General features: G+C 46.2%; 1 protein-coding gene and 1 long non-coding RNA gene across 8 annotated transcripts in view; one reads left to right on the top strand and one right to left on the bottom strand.

Annotated features, from left to right (window-relative positions):
* Nucleotides 1-22328, top strand: part of PKD1L2 (polycystin 1 like 2) — a 90608-nt gene that overhangs the window by 14091 nt on the left and 54189 nt on the right. Inside the window, exons 6-13 of one of the 2 annotated variants that reach the window (XM_004753929.3) lie at nucleotides 6107-6336; nucleotides 8117-8521; nucleotides 10979-11056; nucleotides 13779-13828; nucleotides 15540-15657; nucleotides 17640-17847; nucleotides 20044-20161; nucleotides 20834-20975. In XM_004753929.3, coding sequence (XP_004753986.1) covers nucleotides 6107-6336; nucleotides 8117-8521; nucleotides 10979-11056; nucleotides 13779-13828; nucleotides 15540-15657; nucleotides 17640-17847; nucleotides 20044-20161; nucleotides 20834-20975 — 1349 coding nt within the window. Of the gene's footprint in view, nucleotides 1-6106; nucleotides 6337-8116; nucleotides 8522-10978; nucleotides 11057-12899; nucleotides 13829-15539; nucleotides 15658-17639; nucleotides 17848-20043; nucleotides 20162-20833; nucleotides 20976-22328 lie in introns of those variants that run through there. The other variant, XM_045076335.1, reaches the window with a different exon arrangement.
* Nucleotides 1832-22328, bottom strand: part of LOC106005947 — a 97659-nt gene continuing 77162 nt past the window's right edge. For all 6 annotated transcript variants that reach the window (XR_006605620.1, XR_006605618.1, XR_006605623.1 and 3 more), the window contains 5 exons: nucleotides 16831-16880; nucleotides 15380-15533; nucleotides 8500-8646; nucleotides 7522-7680; nucleotides 1832-4989 (listed from right to left, as the gene is read on the bottom strand). This is a non-coding gene — a long non-coding RNA (uncharacterized LOC106005947). The remainder of the gene's footprint in view (nucleotides 4990-7521; nucleotides 7681-8499; nucleotides 8647-15379; nucleotides 15534-16830; nucleotides 16881-22328) is intronic.

The raw sequence follows: 22328 nt of genomic DNA, 5'->3' as shown, positions 1-22328 counted from the left end.
TCTAAGAATTTCTCTTTTAGAAGCTCCTTTTCACCTTGCATTTCCCATGTCTTGTGTTCATTTGAACCTAAGGCTGTTTTGCTTTACTGTTTGTTGTGGAAAACTTTGTTTCTGAAATTTATTATGCACCTTATGGAACAATTTGTGAAGGTGAAAGTTGTCCTTGTCCAGTGTTGGGTAACTTAGCGCCACCTACTGACATATTCGGAGATTGTCGTCATTTTGGGGTCTATTTAGAGCTGCCTCTGCGCACAGTTGAGTCTGCAGGGGAGACTTCCCGGAAATCGGTAATTCTCAAGACAACATGAAACGTAGAGTGACCTAGATGTACACAGAATGTTGGGAGGCTCAGAGGAATTATGTGGAGGGTGAAGTGATGGTCACAAAGGACTGAAGTCTTTCGGGGGAACCAGGCAGGACCAGAGGAGGTACAGCAAGGGAGGTCATGGATGTGAAGGGGTTGAGGTCTCCTCACGGAACTTAGAGCCCCGTAGTACAACAGGATTTCAGAGGTGTGTGGGAAAAAATGAAAGACAATGCTGGAAAACTCAAAAGGGGTATGCTGATGAACAGCCTTGCTGCCAGCCAGTTTAGAGAAATTGTTTTTGGAGAATATGTAGGTTGGGTACCAGGAAACTGATTTGTGGCACAGGTTTCCTGGGGGGCACCTGGATGGAGAAGGGGCAGAAGTTGGACTGGGATACACTAGCAACACAGGCCCCTCTAAAACCCATAGAGAACTCTAGAGCTAGGACCTGACTTGATTGAGGCAAGAGAGTGGAACCTTTGTATTCTGGCCCTGGGCAGCCATTGAAGGCAAGATGGCATTTTGTGGGAGCCAGCTCCCTTTAGCTAAGGGGAATTCCTGGAGATGGATTCAGCTGTGAGCCCTCCAGCACTAACAGGCCAAAGTGCTGGGGGGATGCAGACCTCGGTCTCGGAGGACAGGCTCTCGGTGACGTGCATCCACTACAGAGGATATATAAGAATCTTTAGGCATTCAGGTACATGATCTGTGATTGTTAATATTATTGCAAATATTGCTAATATCACTTGGTAATTTAAGGACTAAATGGGACTAAAAAGAAGAAAAGAACCGGCACAGAGTTGATTCTCAGAAATGAACAACTGTGGCCATTATATTCACATTACATAGAAGTAGACACTACCTTTATTTCTAAGAGGCTAAGTGGCATAAATGTCATCCTATTATTAAAAAAAAATACAATATTTGAGTCCATTACATGCCAGGTACTTACTCAGCCATGGTCTCATGTAAACCCTAGAATGACCCAGCCGGGAATGGCTCTCGCCTTCTTATATGGACAAGGGCACTGAGACATTAGGTTATGCAGGTGGCCAATGGAGCTCTGGAGACCTCACTTCCAGCTTCTGACCCTCTCCACTCCACCACACTGCCTGATCTGTCCACGAAGCTGGCTAGCAACTTGTGAGTGACATGAACAAAATGACACAGACCTTGGTATTCATAACAATTAGACATTATGAGCAAAGATAAAAAATACGAGCTATCTTCTCCATTTTCTAAAAGCCACATCCCGGGGCACCTGGGTGGCTCAGTGGGTTAAGCCGCTGCCTTCGGCTCAGGTCATGATCTCGGGGTCCTGGGATCAAGCCCCGCATCGGGCTCTCTGCTCAACAGGGAGCCTGCTTCCCTTCCTCTCTCTCTGCCTGCCTCTCTGCTTACTTGTGATCTCTGTCTGTCAAATAAATAAATAAAATCTTTAAAAAAAATAAAATAAAAGCCACATCCCATTAATGTCAACTACTAAGCAGCATGTACAAATCAGTGAGTGGCAGTATCTTAAAGTAATTTTTAAACTTTTTATTGAAGCATAGATACATGCAAAAAAAATGCACACAAAGACACAGCTCAGTTAATTTTTACACAGTGAACACACCCATGTCACTAGCACTCAGATCAAGGAACAAAACAAGACCTGCCTCCCAGGAATCCTCCTCAGGCCCCTAGTAGTACTGATTCCTACCACTATCAATCAGTGCGACCCGTTGAAGCTTCTATAAATGGAATCATAAAGTGTATTCTTTTTTGTGTCTGACATCTGTTCAACAATACCTTTTTGAGATTTGTCCATACTGTTGTGCGTAACCATTATTATTTTTTCTCATTCTTATATAGCATTCCATTGTATGGACAGTCTTCAGTTTACTTATCCATTCTAGTGATGGCAGTCCTTTTGGGTGATTTCCCATTTGGCAATTACAAATTGCGCAGTTGTGAACATTTGAGCACGTGTCTTCTGGTGCATACATGTACATGTTTCTGTTGGGTTTGTACACAGGAGTGGAATTGCTGGCTCATAGCGTCGTAACAGAAATGTTTAGTTGTTGCCTCTGTTGCTTTGTACTCTGAGCATATCTTCTCTTTGTTGGCAGCAGTTTCTAAAACCACTTTGTTGTCTTTTCCCTTGGGTGAGCTCACTGGGAGACAAATTAGGAAAAATCCGTTTCTCTGCCTTTTAGTCCTGGGCAATTTCAGTTGGCAGCAGAGTTCAGAAAATGGAACGAGTTGCTTCTTCCAGGCAGATCCCTGAAAAACAGGCCAGATTTTGCTATTCAAAACCATCCTTCACATTTCTCTAAAGAGTCAGTGTTTTCTTGTTCTGAAATCTACATTGTCTGATATTAATAAAGCATTCTCCATCATTTTTTCATTAGTGTTTGCTGGTGTAGCTTCTATACTTGTACTTTTAACGTATCTTTATCATTGTATTTAAAGTGGGCTTCTTGTAGACAGTCTTTGGTTGTGTCTTGGTTTTTTAAAATCCCATTTGGCACAATAATTGCTGTGTTTAGACTATTTATATGTAATTATTGATATAGTTAGGTTTAGGTCTACTATATTTTGTTACTTGTTTTCTCTTCACCCTTGTTTATTTTTCCCTCTGTTCCTCTCCTTTCTTATCTTCTTTTGGAGTATTTGCATATTTTTAGTATTCCATTTTAACATATATATTATTTGGTTCTCTTTATTACCTTTCTAGTAATTGCTTCAGGGATTACTATATATATATATATACATCTAATCTTTCATTGTCCAAATGGAGTTAGTATTGACTTCAGTAAAATGTTGAAGCCTTACTGGCATATGGGTCCCATTGCTCACCCTCCTTTATAATTGTCCTATGTAGGACACTTATATACATCGAAAACCCTTTCAACAGTCATACACATTTAAAGAACTTAAGGGAGAAAAGTAGCCTATTCATTTACCAAGGTAATTAACCATTACTTGTACTCTCCCTTCATTCCTGAAATTCCAAGTTCCCCTCTGATATTTCCATTAGCTGCAAAAACTCCCTTAACCATTTCTTTTATAGTAGATTTTCTGACAACAAATCCTCTTAGAGGATTTCTTTATTCCTGAGAATGCCTTTATTTTGCTTCACTCCCTGGAGGACTTTTCTGCTGGATATAGAATTAAGTGTTGAAAGTTCTTTTGTTTCAACACTTAAAGATGTTGCCACAGTCTTCTGACCACCATGGGTTTCTGAGGGGAAATCTACTTTCATTCACATGTCTACATGTAATGTGCCATTTTTTCCAGCAGTTTGGTTTTTTGATTTATCTCATTAATCTTTGATTTTTGGCAGTTTGATAACTATATGTGTGGGGATGGTTTTCTTTAACTTTTTTTCCTTTGGTGGGGTCTGAATCTTTAAATGTAGGGTTTTCCCAAATTGAGGAGGTTTTCACCATTATTTCACTTTTTTTTCCTTTGGGGGGGTCTTGAATCTTTAAATGTAGGGTTTTCCCAAATTGAGGAGGTTTTCACCATTATTTCCTCAGTATATTTTTCTACACCAATCTTTCTCTTCTCGTTGGTACTCCAATGACACAAATATTTTATCTTTTCATACTGTCACATGGATTGGTGATGCTCTGCTCATTTTAAACAATTCAATATTTTATTAATATTTAAATGTATTTAACACCTGTTCTTCAACTTGGATACTTTCTCTTGCTCTATGTTCAAGTTCACCAACTTTCCTCTGTTGTCACTATTCAACTATTGCAGGCATCTAGTAAAATTTTTTTATTTCAGGTATTGTGGTTTTCTAAATTTTAATTTTTTAAAAAATAGTTTGTTTCTCTGCTCAGAATGTCTAGCTTTCCATTCATTTAAAGAGGATTTACTTTTATGTCATGGAGCTTGGTTATGATGGTGGATTTCAAGTCTGTCTGATAATTTCCACCCCTGAGTCATCTACAGGCTGACATCTATTATGTTTTCCCTTGAGACTGGATCAAATTTTACTCATTCTTTGTATATCAGGCAATTTTGGATTATTCTGGACATTTTGACAGTAGGTTCTGAGACTCTGGATCCTGTTTAAATCCTCTGGAAAATGGCTTGTTGTTTGTTTTGTTTTAGCTGGCAGCACCCCTGTTAGACTCAGACCACACTTCACGACTTGCCTTCTGTGAGCCGTGTTTCCCATGTCCATTCAGTTTCCAAAGCTGTTTGGGTCTGCCCCACACATGTGGCACTCTGGGTGGTGTTTATGTTGTAGTCTGACTTCAACAAAGCCTTGGCTGTGTGTCTTTGGGGCTGTTTTGCACCTGCATAATTTCTGGGTGAGGTCATGGTTTGTGCTGGGTTGTTCACAGAAGTGGGGGGATCCTCCTCTCCAGATCTCTCCTTTTCAGGGTTTCCCCCACAGTTTCCAGCTCCTACAGGTCTTTCTCCATTGCTCCTCTGGCTAGAAAGATGGGTTTTCTCTTAGGGATTTTGTGTCTGTATCCCCTTAAGTAGTCAATGCAGCTCTGAGGGAGGATAGCCTAGGTCAGGGCCAAGAGAGAAACAAGAGAACACAAAACAGATATTTTCCCTGTGCTTTCAAGCTCATTGGGTCCCTTTTCCTGGTTCTCTGGCTAAACAGAGGGTTTTTCTCTAGAGGTTTTTGTTTTCTTCATCCATTGTGCAGTTTCATGACTCATGCTACCCTATGGACAAAGCCAAGAGAGACAGGAGGTTAAAAAATACACAAAACAGGAAAACCCCATCTTTATGGATAATTCTTAAAGTTTTTACTTTCTTCCCCACCTGTCAGCTGTTGTTTGAAATCTGCCCAGGGTTTTCATGGTAATCAATGGAAGAAATAGGCTCTGGTGGGCTTACACTGTGGTAGCCAGCACCAAAAGTCAGGTCACTGTTTTCCATGCTTTTTCACAAATATGCTCATTTGTCAAATATTTCTCAGCATCCACTCTGTGCTGGGCACTGTGTTGGTGTCAGATTTATAACTGAGAATTAGACAGACACTGTGTGGACAACCTTGCAGAAAGAATGAGAGTGACTGAGCAAGCACACAAGGGATGAGTGTCACCCAGGAGAAGCAACGAAGCTGCAGCATTTCCTTCATAGGGAACCAAAGGAAGGTCTCCTTGAGGAGGCGATGTTTAAGCTGAGAACAGAAGGAACAGCGTGAGTGTGAGCAGAGATGGGCAAGAGCTTTCCCAGCTAAGAACAGCACACTTGCAGGCCTTGAGGCAGACAGGAGGTGGTATATTCCAGGAACTGAAGAGAGGTGGGAGTAGGCATTGAGCTAGGGGGCTGTGGCAGGAGATGGGGATGAGTTCAGGAAGGCAGGTCATGTGGGGCTTTACAGGCCCTGTTAAGAGATTTTTAATTAGTTTCATTGAGAAAATGAGAAGCAAAACATACCCATAATTCTGATACATTTGGGCTAGGGTCCCCTTTTACACATGGGAAAATATGGCTCAGAAAGGTAGACTGGGGCATAGTATTTTACAGATGAAGCAAGGAAGACCCAGAAAGGGGATTTATGTGAGCCACAGAAGAAATAAATAGCAGAAAAAAGACTTGTAACCAAATATTCAACTTCCTGGCTGGTTATTGCTCTTTCTTTCACTTCTACCTGCTCCAGACATTCCCACGTAATCTTCATGAACACCAACAGCTTGGCTGAGTAGCATCTTTTTCTTCATTTATCTTTGCAGAGCAGGGGAGTGTGAGGCGGGTGAGTGCATGGGTACACACATGTGTGAATGTATGTGTGTGTGTGTTCCTAACACTGGTAACACTGACTATTGCCGGCAGTTCATCCAGCAACATCATCCACCAGTTCACGGCCCCCGGGGAATTCACTGTGTTTGCTGAATGCACAACCACTGAGTGGCACGTGATGGCTCAGAAGCATGTGACGATCCGAGACAAGATAGGGCAGCTCAGTGTGACTGGGTGCTCCAGCCTGTCCCAGTCAGGAGCCAGCCCTCTTTGCTGTGCTGTCTTCGGGGACCCATTGTGGATTCAGGTGGTGCTTGATGGAGGTGAGTCTGCAGAAATGGTCAAGGTCAAGGCAACCTTGATTTTCCCCAAATCTATCCATCCAACTCCCAGGCTTTGGCACTCAGGTACCGAGTTAGTTTTTTAGCTCATTTACTTAGCACCTAGTATGTGCCTGTAACTGGTCTAAGTGCTTTATATGTACTAGTTTTATCTCCACATACTGTTACACATTACTACTATCATCTCTATTTTACAGATGAAGAAACAGAGGGAACATTCAGAAATTGGCTCAAAGTCTTAAGCCTAGTAAGCTAGTGAAGCTCTCAGCCTTCTGAATGCCATTTTTGCACGCCCACAGTCCCGTAAGAAGAACTGAATTTCCAAGTCACTCCTTCTTGGGGGAACTTGACTAGGATTGGGAGAGCTACCAGCTGGGCCTGAGGCCATCCCAGTTCAGCCAGCACTGCCCAGCTTGGCACAGTGATGCTGCCCCCAGTCAGGGCTGCTAGTCAGTGACAAGCACTGCTCCAGCCACAGCACCTCTTATGGCTGGCGTCTGCTCTGATTGGCCAGTTTCTTTTCTGATTGGTCACAGAGGCCATTCTAATTGGTCATTGTGTCCATTTTGATTAGGCAAGGTGTCCCTTCTGATCGGTCACAGCATCTATTCCGATTGGTCACAGTGTCCATTCTGATTTATCAAAATATCCATCCTATTTTGTCGGGAGGGACCCACGCAATTTCACCTGTTGAATACTCTTGAATATTATCCCTTTTGTCAATAGAGACCCTACCAGCTAAGACCCATCATCACCGAAGGCAGCATCTTTCCTGCAGGCACAGGTCCAATGTGCGACCTGGACAGAAGCCTGTTGAGGTAAACTGCGTTGACGTGGAGCTGCAGAGGTGAGGACGTGACTCAGTCCGACCTCGCAGCTCCCAGAGCCTCACTCAGCAGGGACTTCACGGAGCCATTACAGGCCCTTAAACGCGGTAGTTGGGGCTCCTCTCTGTTCTGGTGTCCTTGTCGGCTGAAGATGGTGCTCTGTGCACCTGGGAAACCTAAAATAATCCTTCATTCATTTTTCATTCTACAAATATAATTGAGTGCCTGCTCTTCGCCGAGTGTGGGGAGAGGGAGCAGTAAATGGGAGAGTCGGAGGGCTAACATTATTCTCTGCAGCGTTAGCTGCATCGTCCTTGCTCAAACAAGAAAATATACTCACTTGGTTTCTATTGGAGAGAATCATAATTCGGTGGTTTAAATCCGATTTTCAGAGTCAACCACAATATTCCGCTGGACAGCCAGTGCCAGCCTGTAAGGGAGCCTCATCTTAATGGGGACAGGCTGCGTGTTCCTGAGGAGCAGGGTTCCAGGCAGTCTGCTGCAGAGGTGGAAGGAAATGGCTTCAGCTGCTCCTGCCTAGCACAAGACTGGAGGCTAACTGTCATGCATAAAAATCAGCCATGCCTTGGGAGATGCTTCCTTCTTAGCCTTCTTCCAAGGCCAAACCTGTCACCAAAATGTTCTCAAATCTTTATTACAAACCTTTAAGTTTATGGGTAACACATGCATAGTATAAATTAGAATGTACAGATGAGCAGAGAGGACCCAAAAAGAAAAATCCTTCATGTACCCATTACTCAGAGATAACCACAGTTAATACTTGGGGTTGGGACTCACACTTCCACATGTCTTTATGGCTATACCATGCCCCTAGCTATATCCAGAACTTGATCTCAGAGCTAGTCTTGCCTACTTTGGTACAGTCACCAGCATGGTTGCTGCCAACATTCTTAAATATTTCTTATCCCACATAGGAACAGGGGTGACTTACACTGTGCTGTCAGGCAACACAAGCCTGGCTGAGTTCACCACACTGAGCGGCCTGCTGCCCTACAATCTGACCCTGGACCGAGCGGCCCAGCAAAGGATTGGCCCCGGGATGCACCAGCTGGAGATCCGAGCCACCAGCAACACCACCACCTCTGCACCCTCTAGAAACATCACAGTCCACTTCATGGAGCCTCTGTCAGGGTTACAGGCCTCCTGGGGTTCTGACCACTTGGAGCTTGGACAAGACCTACTGGTCAACATCTCGGTGGCTCATGGTATCCCAGAGGGGCTGACCTTTGAAGTGGCAGGACTCAATGCAACCTTCACCCACCAAGAAGAAAGCCTCAAGGCGCCATTTGGGATTTACCATGTGGCAGTTCCTCTTGAAGGTACTTGGGGTTGGCAGACCCCCTTTCCAAACTTCCTTCCTCTTCCCTTCCAGACTCAGGTGTCCAGCATCCTGCCAGCCAGTTTCAGTGTGTCCTGGTCACAAACCTGGTTCACAGCATCCAGCCTATGTCACAAAAATAAGGAAGAGACTTATTATCTGCCTTCATAGAGTTCAGAGTCACGGGAGTTCTCAATTCTGGCCCTTCTGACATTTGGGACTGGGTCATACTTTGTTGTATGACCCAATGGTCATACAACATACAATGGACTGTCTCATACAATGGGCTGTCCTGCCCATTGTAGGATGTTCAGCAGCATCCCTGGCTTCTATCCACTAGATGCCAGCAGCTCCAGGCCCCTAAGTCCCAACAAACAGAAATGCCTCCAAACATTGCCAACTGTCCCCTGGACAGCAAAATCTCCCCCACTGAGAACCACTGAAGGAGGGCTGGAGTAGTCCAATTTTTCCATCATTTCTAGAGGAGTGTGTGGTTCAGGAAACTAGTCCATGCCCTTGGGGGAGAGAAAGAGGTAAAAACAAGAGTGGGAGAGGAAGGGAGAAGAGAGAAAGTGTCACGATGTGGCTGGAACAGAGATAGGGTGACAGACTGGCTGGCACCACCAGGGGCAGAGACCACAGCAGACATTTGCATTTAATCTGGAGAGAACAGAGTCCTTCAGGGCAGTGCGGTGAGGTCAGCAGGCAGGAATGTGATGAGGGTCACAGAGCCTCCAGCCCACCTAGAATCTTGTCCCCAGGGTCCCTAGCCCTGGGTCTCAGAGGTATGTCAGAAAGAGGGGAACACTGAGCAGGTGTGGGGTTATCATGCCCTCAGCAGCAGAGATGGCAAAAGACATAGCAGGTTAAATGACAGATTTGAGAAGAAAAACACTGGAACTCTGCCAGGTATCAGAGGTCCAGCTTGAAACAGGGGGAATCCAGAATGGAATGAAATGACAATGGAAAATACATACAACATATAGGCTATAATTCAAATGCAAATTAATTTTTGTCTTCTATAAAAGTTGTTTGGCAGGGGATAATAGATAAAATCTTTGCAGGCCCTATGAGGTTTTGGCTTACTCTTAGATGACAAGTAGTCTTCTCCCCACAAGAAAAACAGATTTGGATGGCTCCAGGGATGAAGGGGGTGAGGAAGAAGGAGAGGGAACCAGGTAGAACAGAAATCCTCACTACCTGGTGGCATTGGCTCAGTCCTGGCTGGTCTTGCTGTCAGGGCCCAGCAGATGTTTGCAGCTGTCTTATGGGAGCTTCTCTGGGCTTCTGAAGCCTCTGCTGTGTCCCCCAGCTCCCGGGACAGGGGTGATGCCTCTCCCTCAGCTGGCCACAGCTGGCCAGCTGCTGCTGCTTCTGGATCACCAAGAAGGTCATTCTCTGTTCTCATTCTTTTTTTTTTTTTTTAAGATTTTTATTTATTTATTTGATAGACAGAGCGAGATCACAAGTAGGCAGAGAGGCAGGCAGAGAGAGAGGGGGAAGCAGGCTCCCAGCTGAGCAGAGTGCCCAATGCGGGGCTCGATCCCAGGACCCTGAGATCATGACCTGAGCCAAAGGCAGAGGCTTAAACCACTGAGCCACCCAGGCGCCCTCTCTGTTCTCATTCTTGCTGCCCTTTCCAGCACTCCCTTTCCCCTAGACAAACATCTGGTCTGCAGAAAATTCTCACCTTTTCCTTGGCCAGCTACCAGTAGTGACTGTAGTTTTTTCCAAAGGCAGGAATGCAGAACTTTTCCTCCCTCCCTCTCTCCCTCTCACTCCACCCTCTGTCATGACCCCCTGTCATAGACCACCCTCCCAGGGCATGAGTAAGGAACACTTCCATGGGGGTCCTCAACCTCAAAGAGCACACATTCACCTTTCCAAGCGTCCCCTCTCATGAGTTTCCCTCTAGACTTGAGAAGGTAGCACCTACCACCCTTCCCCATGACAGAAGAGGGGTGGGATACATATGTACCCCAAATAAGTCTTACAAATTCTTTTCTGTTTTCTACCCCGCAATCTTTTAAAAGTTCTGTCATGTCTTTCCTTCTGCTGGAATCTCTCCTCAAAGGATGGACACTATTTTTGTCCTTTGAACTTTAGTTTTAACCCCCTCCATGAACCATGATCCATGATCCATGATCCATGAAGTGATCCCCTGCTCCATGTCCACAATGCCCCCATACCAATTTCTGCCATGGTTTGGCACTTGGTCTCCTAAATATCTACTAGACTATAAGGACCTTGAAGACAAAGACCACATTTCATTCATCTCTGTGTCCCCAGAGCTTTGCACCATGTCTGGTATACAACAGGGGTTCATTAAATGCTCAGATGATGAAAGATTCAAATTCTGCCATCAGTGGAACTGAGAAGTACATGCTAAGAGAGCTGTCTTAGCAAAAGTCAAACAATTTATTACAACACCCATAATTGTCTACCCTTTGCATTGCAGGTACCTTTCTGGTCACTGTGACGGTAAGGAATGCCTTCTCAAACCTAAGTTTGGAAGTCGGAAGCATCACTGTCACAGGCAAGGAATTTCGGGAAGTGGGTACAGAACTCATGACCAGAGTCTGGGGCATTGCACTTGCTTGGGATCCAGTGAGGAACTCTTCACAACAAAGCTCTGAAATACTTACCTCGCTCTATAGATGTTAAGGGGCAGTGAAATAAGCAGTAAAACATTCAACCATTGTTAAGAATTCTGAACATCCGAGTTTGTATTCATTATGTTGCTTTAGGCTCCAAGCAACAAAAAGCCCAACAAAGGAGGCTTTCTGCTCAAGGTTTTATTGTTCCACCTACTAAGAATTTAGGAGGTAAGTAATTCCAGGGTTGGTTCAGTGGCTTAGTGTTACCACAAGGACCCGGGCTCATTCTGTTGTCGTGTTCTTTTTTTTTTTTTTTTTTAACAATTTTATGTATTTATTTGACAGAGAGAGAGAGAGAGCATAAGCAGGGAGAGGGGAGCAGGCAGAGTGGGGAGCTGGACTCAGGGCTTGATCCCAGGGTTCTGGGATCATGACCTGAGCTGAAGGCAGACACTTAACAGACTGAGCCATCCAGGTGCCCCTGTTGTCCAGTTCTGCCATCCTGAGAGCTTCTGCTTTGTTCTTAGGCTTGCATCTCATCAACATGGGTGCTGCAGTTCCAGACATCACATGTCAGCCCAGCATTACTCAGCAGCTGCTCAAGCTTTTTTCCCTTTCTGTAGCTCTTGTTACTGGGGTGGGGAGGGAGCATTTCCCCAGCTCATCCCTAGCAATCTTCCTGTCAGATACCATCACTCAGGGTCATGCACCCCAGTTGTAAGGAATGCTGGGAAGCAGGTATCCCGCACCTCCAGCTTTGTGGGAAAAGTAGATTCTGGCAACCGGGAAGAGTGGGGAACTGGCTGCTGGATAGGCAACCAACAGTGGCAGTCACAGAGCTGAAAGTTCATCTCAAATGTGTTTGCCAGGGCTCTTTGAGCAGCAATGGAGAGAAAAACAGGTCAAACTAGCTCAAGTCAGAGGAAGTTTTATCAACTCAGAAAAGGCCAGGGTTTAGTCACAGCTGGATCCAGTCACTCAATCATCAGTCATCAGAAATCTGTCTGTTCCCATCTCTTCATTCTATTCAGGCTTCATTGTGATTCCCTCTTCCCAAGCAGTAGCAGGATGGCCCCAGGCTTCAATCTTTAACCCTAGAGGAGGAGTGCCTCTTTGTGGATATTTCCAGAAGTCCTGAGGTTGCCTCTCCTGGTCCAAGCTTGGTTCATGTTCCCTCCAGGACCCAGTGCTGAGGCCAGGGGAAAGTGGTATTGGGCAGACCAGAATCACATGTTCACCCAGAATATGATGAAGGGTCAGCTTCACCCAAACCAAGGACTGAGAGTGGGGGAAGGAGGGTTCCTCAGGGAAAATGTCACCTGTAAGTGCTCCTACCAAGAGAAGGGGGACCCAAAAACCTGGATGGGGGAAAACGACATCTGTCCTTGCTACTGTCCATGGCCCTCGTTTTCCACATATGGAATCTGAGGCTGAGAGAGTTTAAATGACTTTCCAGAAGTCACTAAGCTAATTCATGGCAGGATCAGAGGTAGCAACTACTTTTCCTGATTTCTTCACTCAGGGTTACTGGACCATCTTCCTTCTTAAGGTTAAGAATGGTGGGGCACCTGGGTGGCTCAGTGGGTTAAGCCTCTGCCTTCGGCTTGGGTCATGATCTCAGGGTCCTGGGATGGAGCCCCGCATCTGGCTCTGCTCGGTGGGGAGCCTGCTTCCCCCCCTCTCTCTGCCTGCCTCTCTGCCTACTTGTGATCTCTCTCTCTCTCTCTCTGCCAATTAAATAGATGAATGAAATCTTATATATAAAAAAGGCTTAAGAACAGCTTCTGTGTCTAGCATCTTAGCTTTGCTTTGTATAATTTTTACAGACCTTCAAAGTTGGAGTTCTCTGAATGGGAATTCACTGGGAGAGAATTTTTTACAGATCAATGGTACTCAGATCTTAAAATAACCAGGTCACTGGGGTCTAGAGATACACATGAATCTGCCAGTGCAGATAAAACACATTCCTATCTTAATCACTACACTTTAACATATTCATTGTTCAGTATTTTCAGAGCATACCAACTGCATGTACATTTTCCATTTTTTAGACTTGATATAATAATACTCTTTACAGATATATACAGATGACAAAGCAATTAAGCACAGCATTCAGCCCTTGAGAAATGGGAATTGCCTTTCTGTAAGGGGTGAGAAACCTAAGACTCAGAATAACTAACATTCCGAGGTTCACACAGCCGGTAAGAGGCCAATAGAAGAACCCAGAAATGTACCATGGTGTGCTGAGGCTGGCTGCCAGCAGCTTGTGAGAGCTGGTTCTGTCCACCTCTTGCTCTACAATCACTGCGGTCAGCTTGGCAGCTTGAAACCTGCCTTAGTGGCAATACAGACACCAAAGAAAGCAGCAAACACTACAAATCAGAGCTCCCCACTCCATCCCTTAACTGGTAGTTAAACATTAACAACATACAGCCACAGGCCTGTCTCCAAATTTTGTGTTATCTGCATTATCAACTGCCTGCCTCTTTCCTAACAACCAAAGAGGTGTCTTTAGTCCAATTTTGGACAAGATGGTTTGAGTTTTTACCCATTTCTATGGCCTAAATGTATGCTAAATTTCTGAGCATACCTCTGCCTCTGCCCTTTGGCAATCTTATCAACACTACCAAAGTCTGATGCCTGTTCCCACTGTGTTTATAGCTCCTTCCAGTCTGCAAGAACCATCTGGAATAAATGCCAAGGAAAAGAATGTGAGTATTTGTTTTTTTAGACACTTAACACCTCACCAGAAAAAGATGTCTAAGAACTCTGCTTTAGTTTTGGTTTTGGGCTTACTGGTGCTAATAGCCAGAAAACTAGGAAGCATAGAAGTTTCTTCCATTTGAAAAGAGATCCAGAAGGAATGGAATCAAACCAAGCATATTCTCCAACCACTACAGTATCACAGTACAAATCAGTAATAAGATATCTGGGATAGGTACATACCTTTTAGACATCTTGGATATTCAAGAGCATATTTGAAAAACATCAAGAGGTCAAAGGAAAAATTCACAAGGAAAATTTTAACATTTTTTGAGTGATGATAGTACAACCTATCCAAATTTGTGGGATGAAGCTAAAGCAGGGCTCAGAGGAAAATTTATAGCTGTTGATGCTTAGAAAACACACCTGGGTTCCTTAGTTTTTACAGCAAGACTAAGTCCTCAACTCCTTGCTATTGACATTGTTTATGCATGTCAATAACAAAAACTGTACATCTACATTATCCAAGGCCTGGTGTTAGGGACTATAGCTACAAAAGTGAATAAACAGCCATGGTCCCCTGCCTTCTTGGAGACTAGTAGGTGAAACTACGGAATAAATTAGCATCTGGTTAGGAGTTGTGATAAGTGTCTAACTAGAAGCAATGGGGTGCAGTGACAGCAACCAACACAGGGTGGCCTAGCAAATGTGATCAGGCCTGTCGGAAGGAGACATTCAAGTTGGAACTTGAAGATAAGATAGTCAGTCATGCTAGAAAGCAGAATAAGAGCTTTCAGGGTGCACAGATATGAAGGCCCTGGGGCTGGAATTTGGCCTGAGGCCAAGGGGGCTGGGTAGGAGGAGCATGTAGGAGATTACAGAGAAATGGACAGAGGCCAGATCCCATGAAGTCTTAGGTACCAAGACAGGGACTTGGGTTTTATTCTTAGGCCATGGGAGACCACTAGGGGCTGAGGTCTGCTATGAGGCTTCCTGCTATACAGGCTGTCCTCACAGGGTGGCCGTTTAATAGGTCCTACTAGAACTTACTCAAGGAGAATATCTTATGCCTCTTGATTTCTCCTCCTAGAACTCACAGGCTCACTTACTCCTCCTCCTTCACAACAGCTCTGTGATCCTGTCCTCTGGAGAAACTTGCCCTGACACCAGCTATCCACTTTGTAGAGGTCACAGCTCTGTGCCTTCCTCTGCACCAGATACAGTAGAAAGCATGTCACAACCTCCCCCTCATTTAATCCACAGCAGCCCAGGAATCGAATGATATCAAATCTTCATAGAAGCAGATGTTTTCAACCTACTGCCTCCCTCTTACACATTCTCATAATCCTCTGGACCCCTTCTCTCCGCAGCAGTTAGCACTCTGTATTTTGTCTGTTTCCTTGTCTGTCTTCCCTCCCAAACTTAAGGGCAAGGCCCAGGTCTCTATTCCTGTATCTCTGGGCATCAAGCATGGGGACTGGTCCAGAGCAGGCTCTGTTAAAGGTGGATGCATGGTGGACCCTTAACACTGAGCCCACATTCAGACTAAAGTTACTTACCCTGTGATTCATCCCTGGAGGTGAGCCAGGTGGGTCCCACAGGGTCTGTTTCCATTCCACACCCTATACTGTGGGTACCCTTGGCACAGATTGCTGTGGGGTGGGAGGTGGCGTGCCAACTGTGGATGGGCATCTCACCAGCCAGCTGCTTTTTCTGCAGAGAGAGAAAGGGAACGTGCAGGTATACATGGAACCTGGTCAGTATGTGGATCCTTTCACGACTGTGACTCTGGGCTGGCCAGACAGTGACAAGGATTTACATTTCCAGTGGTCATGTGGTAGGTGTCTGCAGAGTTCTGGAACTATCCTATCTTGCCACAAAGTAATGGACAGAGGTCAGCTTTGCCATTTTTTAACCTTCACACCGGTATCACTTTTGCCTGACCCTTGCAAGTGCCAGATTAAGAATTCCATGTAAATGGCAGGGTCGGAGGAAGCAGTAGGAAACCAAGGCAGATGTAGCCTTGAAGGCAGGCAACAAGGAGATGCACTATCTGTAAAATATGTGAGAACAGTAATTAGTCCTAAAAGTCAATCTGCTTTATTTTCATCACAAAAGTCAGTAATAAAATAAAAACAACAACTGCCCTCCTTTCACTTCCTTGCCCTTGATACATTGCCAGGAAGAGTCTAGAAGTGAGGAGGCATTTTCAGACAAATCAAGAGAGTAGCACCAGTGCCCATTACTTAGAAATGGTTGTCCTCCTCTCTATAGGGATATAGCCTAGGTGGGCAGTCATTCTTTTGAAAATTAATGCCATCCCTACTGTACATATTATTTTTGTTAACTGTTTTTTCTTTGAACAATATATCCTGTATATTTTAATGTCATGATATCTTCTCCATCTTGATTTCACAATAAGTGTATAATAGACTGTCTAGTTAGTATATGATCATTTATTTACTGGTACCCTATTTTTTGGACATTTAGGTTATTTTGAATTATCTGCCCTTATAAACAACATTGTAATGAACATCCCTATAGTTCTATCTTTATTTGATTCTCTGGTTACTTTCATAAATAAATTTTTAGAAAATAATAAATTTTAAGAAATGGGATAGCTGGGTCAAAAGTCATGGAAAACTTGAAGCCTTTCGATATCCACTGGTAAGTGCTCAGTATACCCTTTTGAATATTAATTCTCATTATCAGGATTCATAGAGGATGCACGTATAGAGTTTGGGTGGTTGAGCTGATGGCCTGACCCTAGATCATGTCTCATGAATGGCACTGGTGGAAATAGCAGATGATTGCAAGCACCCTGAATATTCATCAAGCGGGGAATGCTTCAATAAAATGGGTACATCCAGACAGGGAAGACTACATAGCTGTTAACAAAAATAAGGCAGCTGTATGGCTACAGGATGCTTACTAAGATGCATTAAGAAAGTCCAGAAGGGCATAGAGAATGCTGTGTGTGGAACAATGACACACACACAAACACACATACCTATTTTCCGATGCAGGCAGGGATAGGCTCCGGAAGGACACGCCAGAACTCTGTGCAAGACAAAGATGGGAAGGCAATCACCTCCACTCTGTGCATTTGGTACCTATAGGGAGTTAAACACTGAATCCGAAAGGATACATTCATGTCCTCATCCCCAGAACAATGACCTCTGCAATGAGTCTCTGCAGATATAATTAAGACTCTGCAGATGAGGTCATCGTGGATTACCTGGGTTGGCCCTAAATCCAATAACGAGGGGGACGGGGGGAAGCGAGGTGATTGATGGATAAAGATCCATCAACAGAGATGAAGGGCAAAGGATACAGGGACTTACTGAGATGGTATCATAAAGCCAGAGGGGACATGCGGCCTCTCAGATGGGATACAGGCCCCAGGTCCCCAGGTCCCCAGTGTACCCACAGAAACGTACAGCTGAGGTCAGCCTTCCAGGTGGAGTGAAATTACACCAGGGACAAGAAACTGCCTCGGTGCTCACCCAGGCAGAGCTGTCTATCCTCCTGGCCTCTCTCCTGCTGTATGCCTGGCCGCTCATTCTTCAGCAGTGGCCGGTGCCACATGAAGTAAAAGAAGCTGACATCCCCTGCAGGTGTGCTCAGAGTCAGGGGGAAGCACCACTCATTTCCCCAGGAGCATCCTTCCGCAGCACTGTTGCCACACCCTGCAAGTGGGAGTGCTCCTCAAATTCTCTCTTTGGAGCTCCTTTTCTTATCTATGTCTCTTTTCTTCCCCAAAATGCCAAACCGGAAGGGTCCTTGGATTGGTAACAGCATTTTCCCCCTTCCCCTCAGGACGCTGCTGGGCCCAGTGGAGCTACTGTGTTGAGAGGCAGCTGCTCCGCACAGACCAAAGGGAGCTGGTGCTTCCTCCGTCCTGCCTGCCACCGCCCAACTCCACCGTCACCCTGCGCCTGGCCACCTGGAGAGGCGGGGAGCTGCAGAGCCGGGAGGAGCAGTGCCTCTATGTGTCTGCCCCCCCGGAAGTCGGGCCTCGAGTCAGGTGGGGGCAAGAGAGCAAACTCCTGTGGCATTGCCATCCCTTCAGCCACCATTTACTGAAGACCCAGCTCGGGCTGGCATAGACATAGGGACAAGTCTTATAGGAGTGGCCCAATAGACCTGGTCACAGTTCTCACATGGAGTGCTTCCTGGTGGTCAGCAATGATTGGCCCCAACGAATGCAGGGAGGTAGTGTATCCCAATGACAGCATCCTGGACTTGGGACCAGGGAAGGTTTCCCTTAGCAGAGATGTGAAGGAAGAGGAGCTAGCATGGCAAGAAAAGGGGGCAGGAGAGGAAACTGGATGGCAAAAGGAAGGAGCACAGAATAGCTGGAAGTGAAAGAGACAGGTGTGGCTCAAGTATGGAGGGAGAAAGAGGGGCAAAAAGAAACTGGGAGAAAAGGCAGGGCCTGGCTCTGGTGGAACCTTGTGAGTTATATCATAGACATCATTTTATAGAGTTCTGGAAAAGTCACCCAAGAGTTGCAAGTAGGCCGGGGAGGGGATCGTGCCTTACTTCAAAATTCTGTGGTAACAGGGTGGAGAGTGGGTTGGAGGAGGGCAAGAGAGGGCTCCGGGAGATCACTTGAGTTCTTGCAGGAGTCAAGGTGAGAGCTCAAGGTAGCCTGGTCTATCAAGTGGGTCCGAGCAAGAAGTAGATGTCTCAATTATCATATGATCTCCCTGATATGAGGAATTTGAGAAACAGGGCAGGGGGTCAGAGGGGGAAGGGAGGGAGAAAAAAATGAAACAAGTTGGGACCATGGAGGGAGACAAACCATAAGAGACTCTTAATCTCAGGAGACAAAGTGAGGGTCAATGGGGCGTGGGGGAAGGGACAGGGTGGCCAGATGATGGACACTGGGGAGCCATGTGCTATGGTGAGTGCTGTGAACTGTGTAAGACTGATGATTCACAGACCTGTGCTCCTGAAGCAAATAATACATTATACGTTTAAAAAAGAAAAAGAAGTAGCTGTCTCCCTCAAACTGGGAGTTGATGAGAGTTGGACAAAGGGTCTACGTACAGATGCAGGCAGGGATAAGGGAACAAACTAGGGTTGGCAGTGCAGGACTACAATAGGAGGAAGCCACTTTCCTTCTCAGGATTGCATAGGAAAGGAGGGGGGATGGCATTGCTAGGACCACCGGGAGCTGGGGTCTTGGTTAGAGGAACAGCCATTGCTAACTCCTGCCCACCTGTTAAGGCGCAGGGCCATTGGTAAATAAATACCCACCTCCCCCACCTTCACCATCTGATCCCCAGCCAGTGCCTCCCATTGCTCGACCCAACCAGAAGCCAGAGGCACGGAAACTCAGGTGACACAGTCCATGGAGATTAGAGTCCATGGACATTAGTCTCCTAGTGCCCAGAGCCACAAAGATTTGTAGGAGAATGTCTGGTACACCTGTGCTAGGATGGACATGAAGACAGAAGTAGGGAGATTGAGAGTTGCAAAGAAGTTAAAGCTGAAAGGTCCTGCACATGGACTGGACACACGGCAGGCGCCAGAGTGACCTTTTATTGGCACTAGGGAGGGAGTGGGATGCTAGAGAGAAGGCCCAGTGTCTGAATATAGACGTGTTGGTGCATGTTCCCTTTCCCCACTAAGGAGTTATGTGACCTGGGACAAATCACATTGGCTCCCTGAGCTTGCTTTGCTTGTCTGTGATAGGGGATTCTAATACATTGCTCCTAGGGGCGTGGTAAGCCCTGGATAAGCAAACAATGATGCAAATCATTTATAACCTGTGGCATGCATGCAATAAAACCACAGCATTCCTTTATTATTGTTAGAACTAGAAGGAATCACGGCAATATTGTCTGCTCTTATCCCTCCCACGCCCCCCACCACTTTGCAGGTGAGGAAACTGAGGCTCAGAGAGTTAAAGTGACTCGTGCAAGGTAACCACTCTTACGAGACAGGATCTGAGGACCCTAGGTTTCATGCACTTTCCGCACCATTGTCTTTCATCAGGAATGAAGTGGGAATTCAGTCAGGCACAAATCATTCCACCTCCATGACCAACGCTATGTCCTGGCTTTGGCTGGGGCATGGGTTACTTTTATTTCCTCTTTCACTTGAAAAAAAGCCCTCTGCCACCTTCACAAATGACCTGAGAAGAACCAGACAAAAGACGACGAGGCCACAAGGCTGAAGTGAACTTCCACACTCTGTTCTATCTCCCTCTCAGCTGTGAGAACTGTGGACCAGCGAATGCCAGCGAAGATGTCGTGCTCAGAGTCACCATGGGGGATGACTCCTCAGTAGCCATGTTCAACTGGGACTTAGAGGACGCCTCTCTGGGGAAGGTGAGGACACTGGGGAAGGTGGCAGCCACTCCTGTTTTGGCTGACTGACAGCCACATGTGTCACATGCCCAGGACTGAGCTGGGGGTACGGGGATGGGGTGGTGGTGTTCCCCAGAGGAAAACCAGGGCACTGGGCAGAAGGGAGAATGAACACAAGGGAGCAGAAGCCGTGGGGAAACATCACAGCAAGTGCTGCGGGGGCCCCAGCTCAGTCCCTCTGCCCAGGCTGATACACCCGTCCCAGCCTCTGTGGAGGGACTGCTGGCTGGTCACCGATGGATGTGGGGGTCTAATGCCCCAGCCCCCTGCCTCTGAGTAAGAGAACTTCTGTGGTACAGCTCACACTCACTGTGGGATCAGGCTGAGGCTGGCTGGACACCTCCTGAAACCATTTCTCTGCCCTCTGCTTCCCTCTCCGCTCTGGCTTTCCCAAGAGCCTCCCTCAGTAAATGATCTGCACATGAATCCCAGTCTAGGGGTGTCCTTCAAGGGACACCTTTTGTCTGATCTCAGACAAACACCTACATGGGGCTAGAAATTGGGTATTTGGGCTGACTCAGGAAAGCGTGTGGTGTCTTTGCTCGAAGGCCCCAGGGGTGAGAAGCCACTGCCCTGCTGAGTCCAGGAGCCTGGTTGAAGCCTCAGGGTCTCTTAGCTGCTGCTCTCTTTCAGGCTGAGCCTCTCCCAGCTGCCTGCAGATTCCGGGGATTTGGGCTGAGTGCTTCAACCCTCCCTCAGAGCAACACCTCCACACTGCGGCGGAACAGCTCCTTCTTGCAGACCTGGGGCCAGGCCACCCGGAACAGAGCCACAGGTGTGCAGGCCCCCCGCTCAGTTTCTTGTCATGGGTCCCGTCTGCCACAGAAAGTGAACCAAGACAAACCCAGAAGCCCTGAAATGTGGGACTTCGGTGCAGGGTCAGGGGCCAGACACAGGCTCTGGGGTTCATCCCTTTGCCACCACTTTCTAGCTGGGAGGCGAGGCACTTCAACTCTCTGCACCTCAGTTTCCTGCCTCTGAATTGCATTATGCAGGGTGGAGGAGACAGATTGTTCTGGGGTGGTGCAGTCCGCGTGTCCTGCCAGAAGATTCTCACTTTAAACAAGCCCAGTGCTGTAGGAAATGTAGATTCTCAAAACGACAAATGATGGGTGATTATTCTTTTGGGGATGGATTCACTTGACTCAGTTTCTCTCAAAGTGGCCCACGGACCTCCCATACTGGAACAACCTGAGGTACTAGTTCAAAATGAACACTCTGCGGTGTGCCCCGAACCTTTTGGATTAGGTCTACACTAATCATTTTTTTTTAAGATTTTTTTATTTGTTTGATAGAGGGAGACAAACATCGAGAGAGGGAACACAAGCAGGGCATAGTCAGAGAGGGAGAAGCAGGCTTCCCGCTGAGCAGGGAGCCTGATGCGGGTATAAAGGACTTGAGGGTCATGGCCCAAGCCAAAGGCAGATCCTTAATGACTGAGCTACCCAAGCGCCCCTACACTAATCATTTTGGTTAAAATTGGTTAAAAATTGGTTAGGAATTGGTTAAAATCATATTGGTTAAAATTCTCTTTATGCCCAGCTCTTCCAGGTATATACTCTTTTTGAAATACCAGTGATAAAGGATGCTGGTGCAGATGGAGGCCTGGAAAAAGCAAGGCTTTGGGCAGAATCAGCCTGTTTCTAGATTCTGGGCATGGCCCTTCTGAGCTCGGTGACCTTGAGCAAGTCATTTTGTTTCCCAAATACTTCCTCCTCACCAAAGCTGTGAGGAAGCTATTAATATTAGCCCTTTTTGGGTGCCTGGATGGCTTGGTTATTAAGCGTCTGGCTTCAGCTAAGGTCATGATCCCAAGATGCTGGGATGAACCTCACATCGGGATCCCTGCTCAGCAGGAAGCCTGCTTCTTCCTCTCCCACTTTCCTTGCTTATATTTCTTCCCTTGCTATGTATCTCTCTGTCAAATAAATACATATAATCTTAAAAATATATATAAAAATGTGTGTGTGTGTGTGTGTGTGTGTGTGTGTGTGTGTGTGTGTTTGTATATCAGCCCTGTTTTACAGATGAAGGACTGACTCTCAAAATGTGAGGCCCCGGGGCACTTGGGTGGCTCAGTGGGTTAAGCCTCTGCCTTCGGCTCAGGTCATGATCCCAGGGTCCTGGG

The sequence above is a fragment of the Mustela putorius genome, unplaced genomic scaffold (genome assembly GCF_011764305.1).
Source record: "Mustela putorius furo isolate JIRA1106 unplaced genomic scaffold, ASM1176430v1.1 tig00000174_pilon_pilon_pilon, whole genome shotgun sequence".
NCBI lineage: Eukaryota > Metazoa > Chordata > Mammalia > Carnivora > Mustelidae > Mustela > Mustela putorius.
This window is presented reverse-complemented; position numbering and strand designations above follow the sequence as displayed.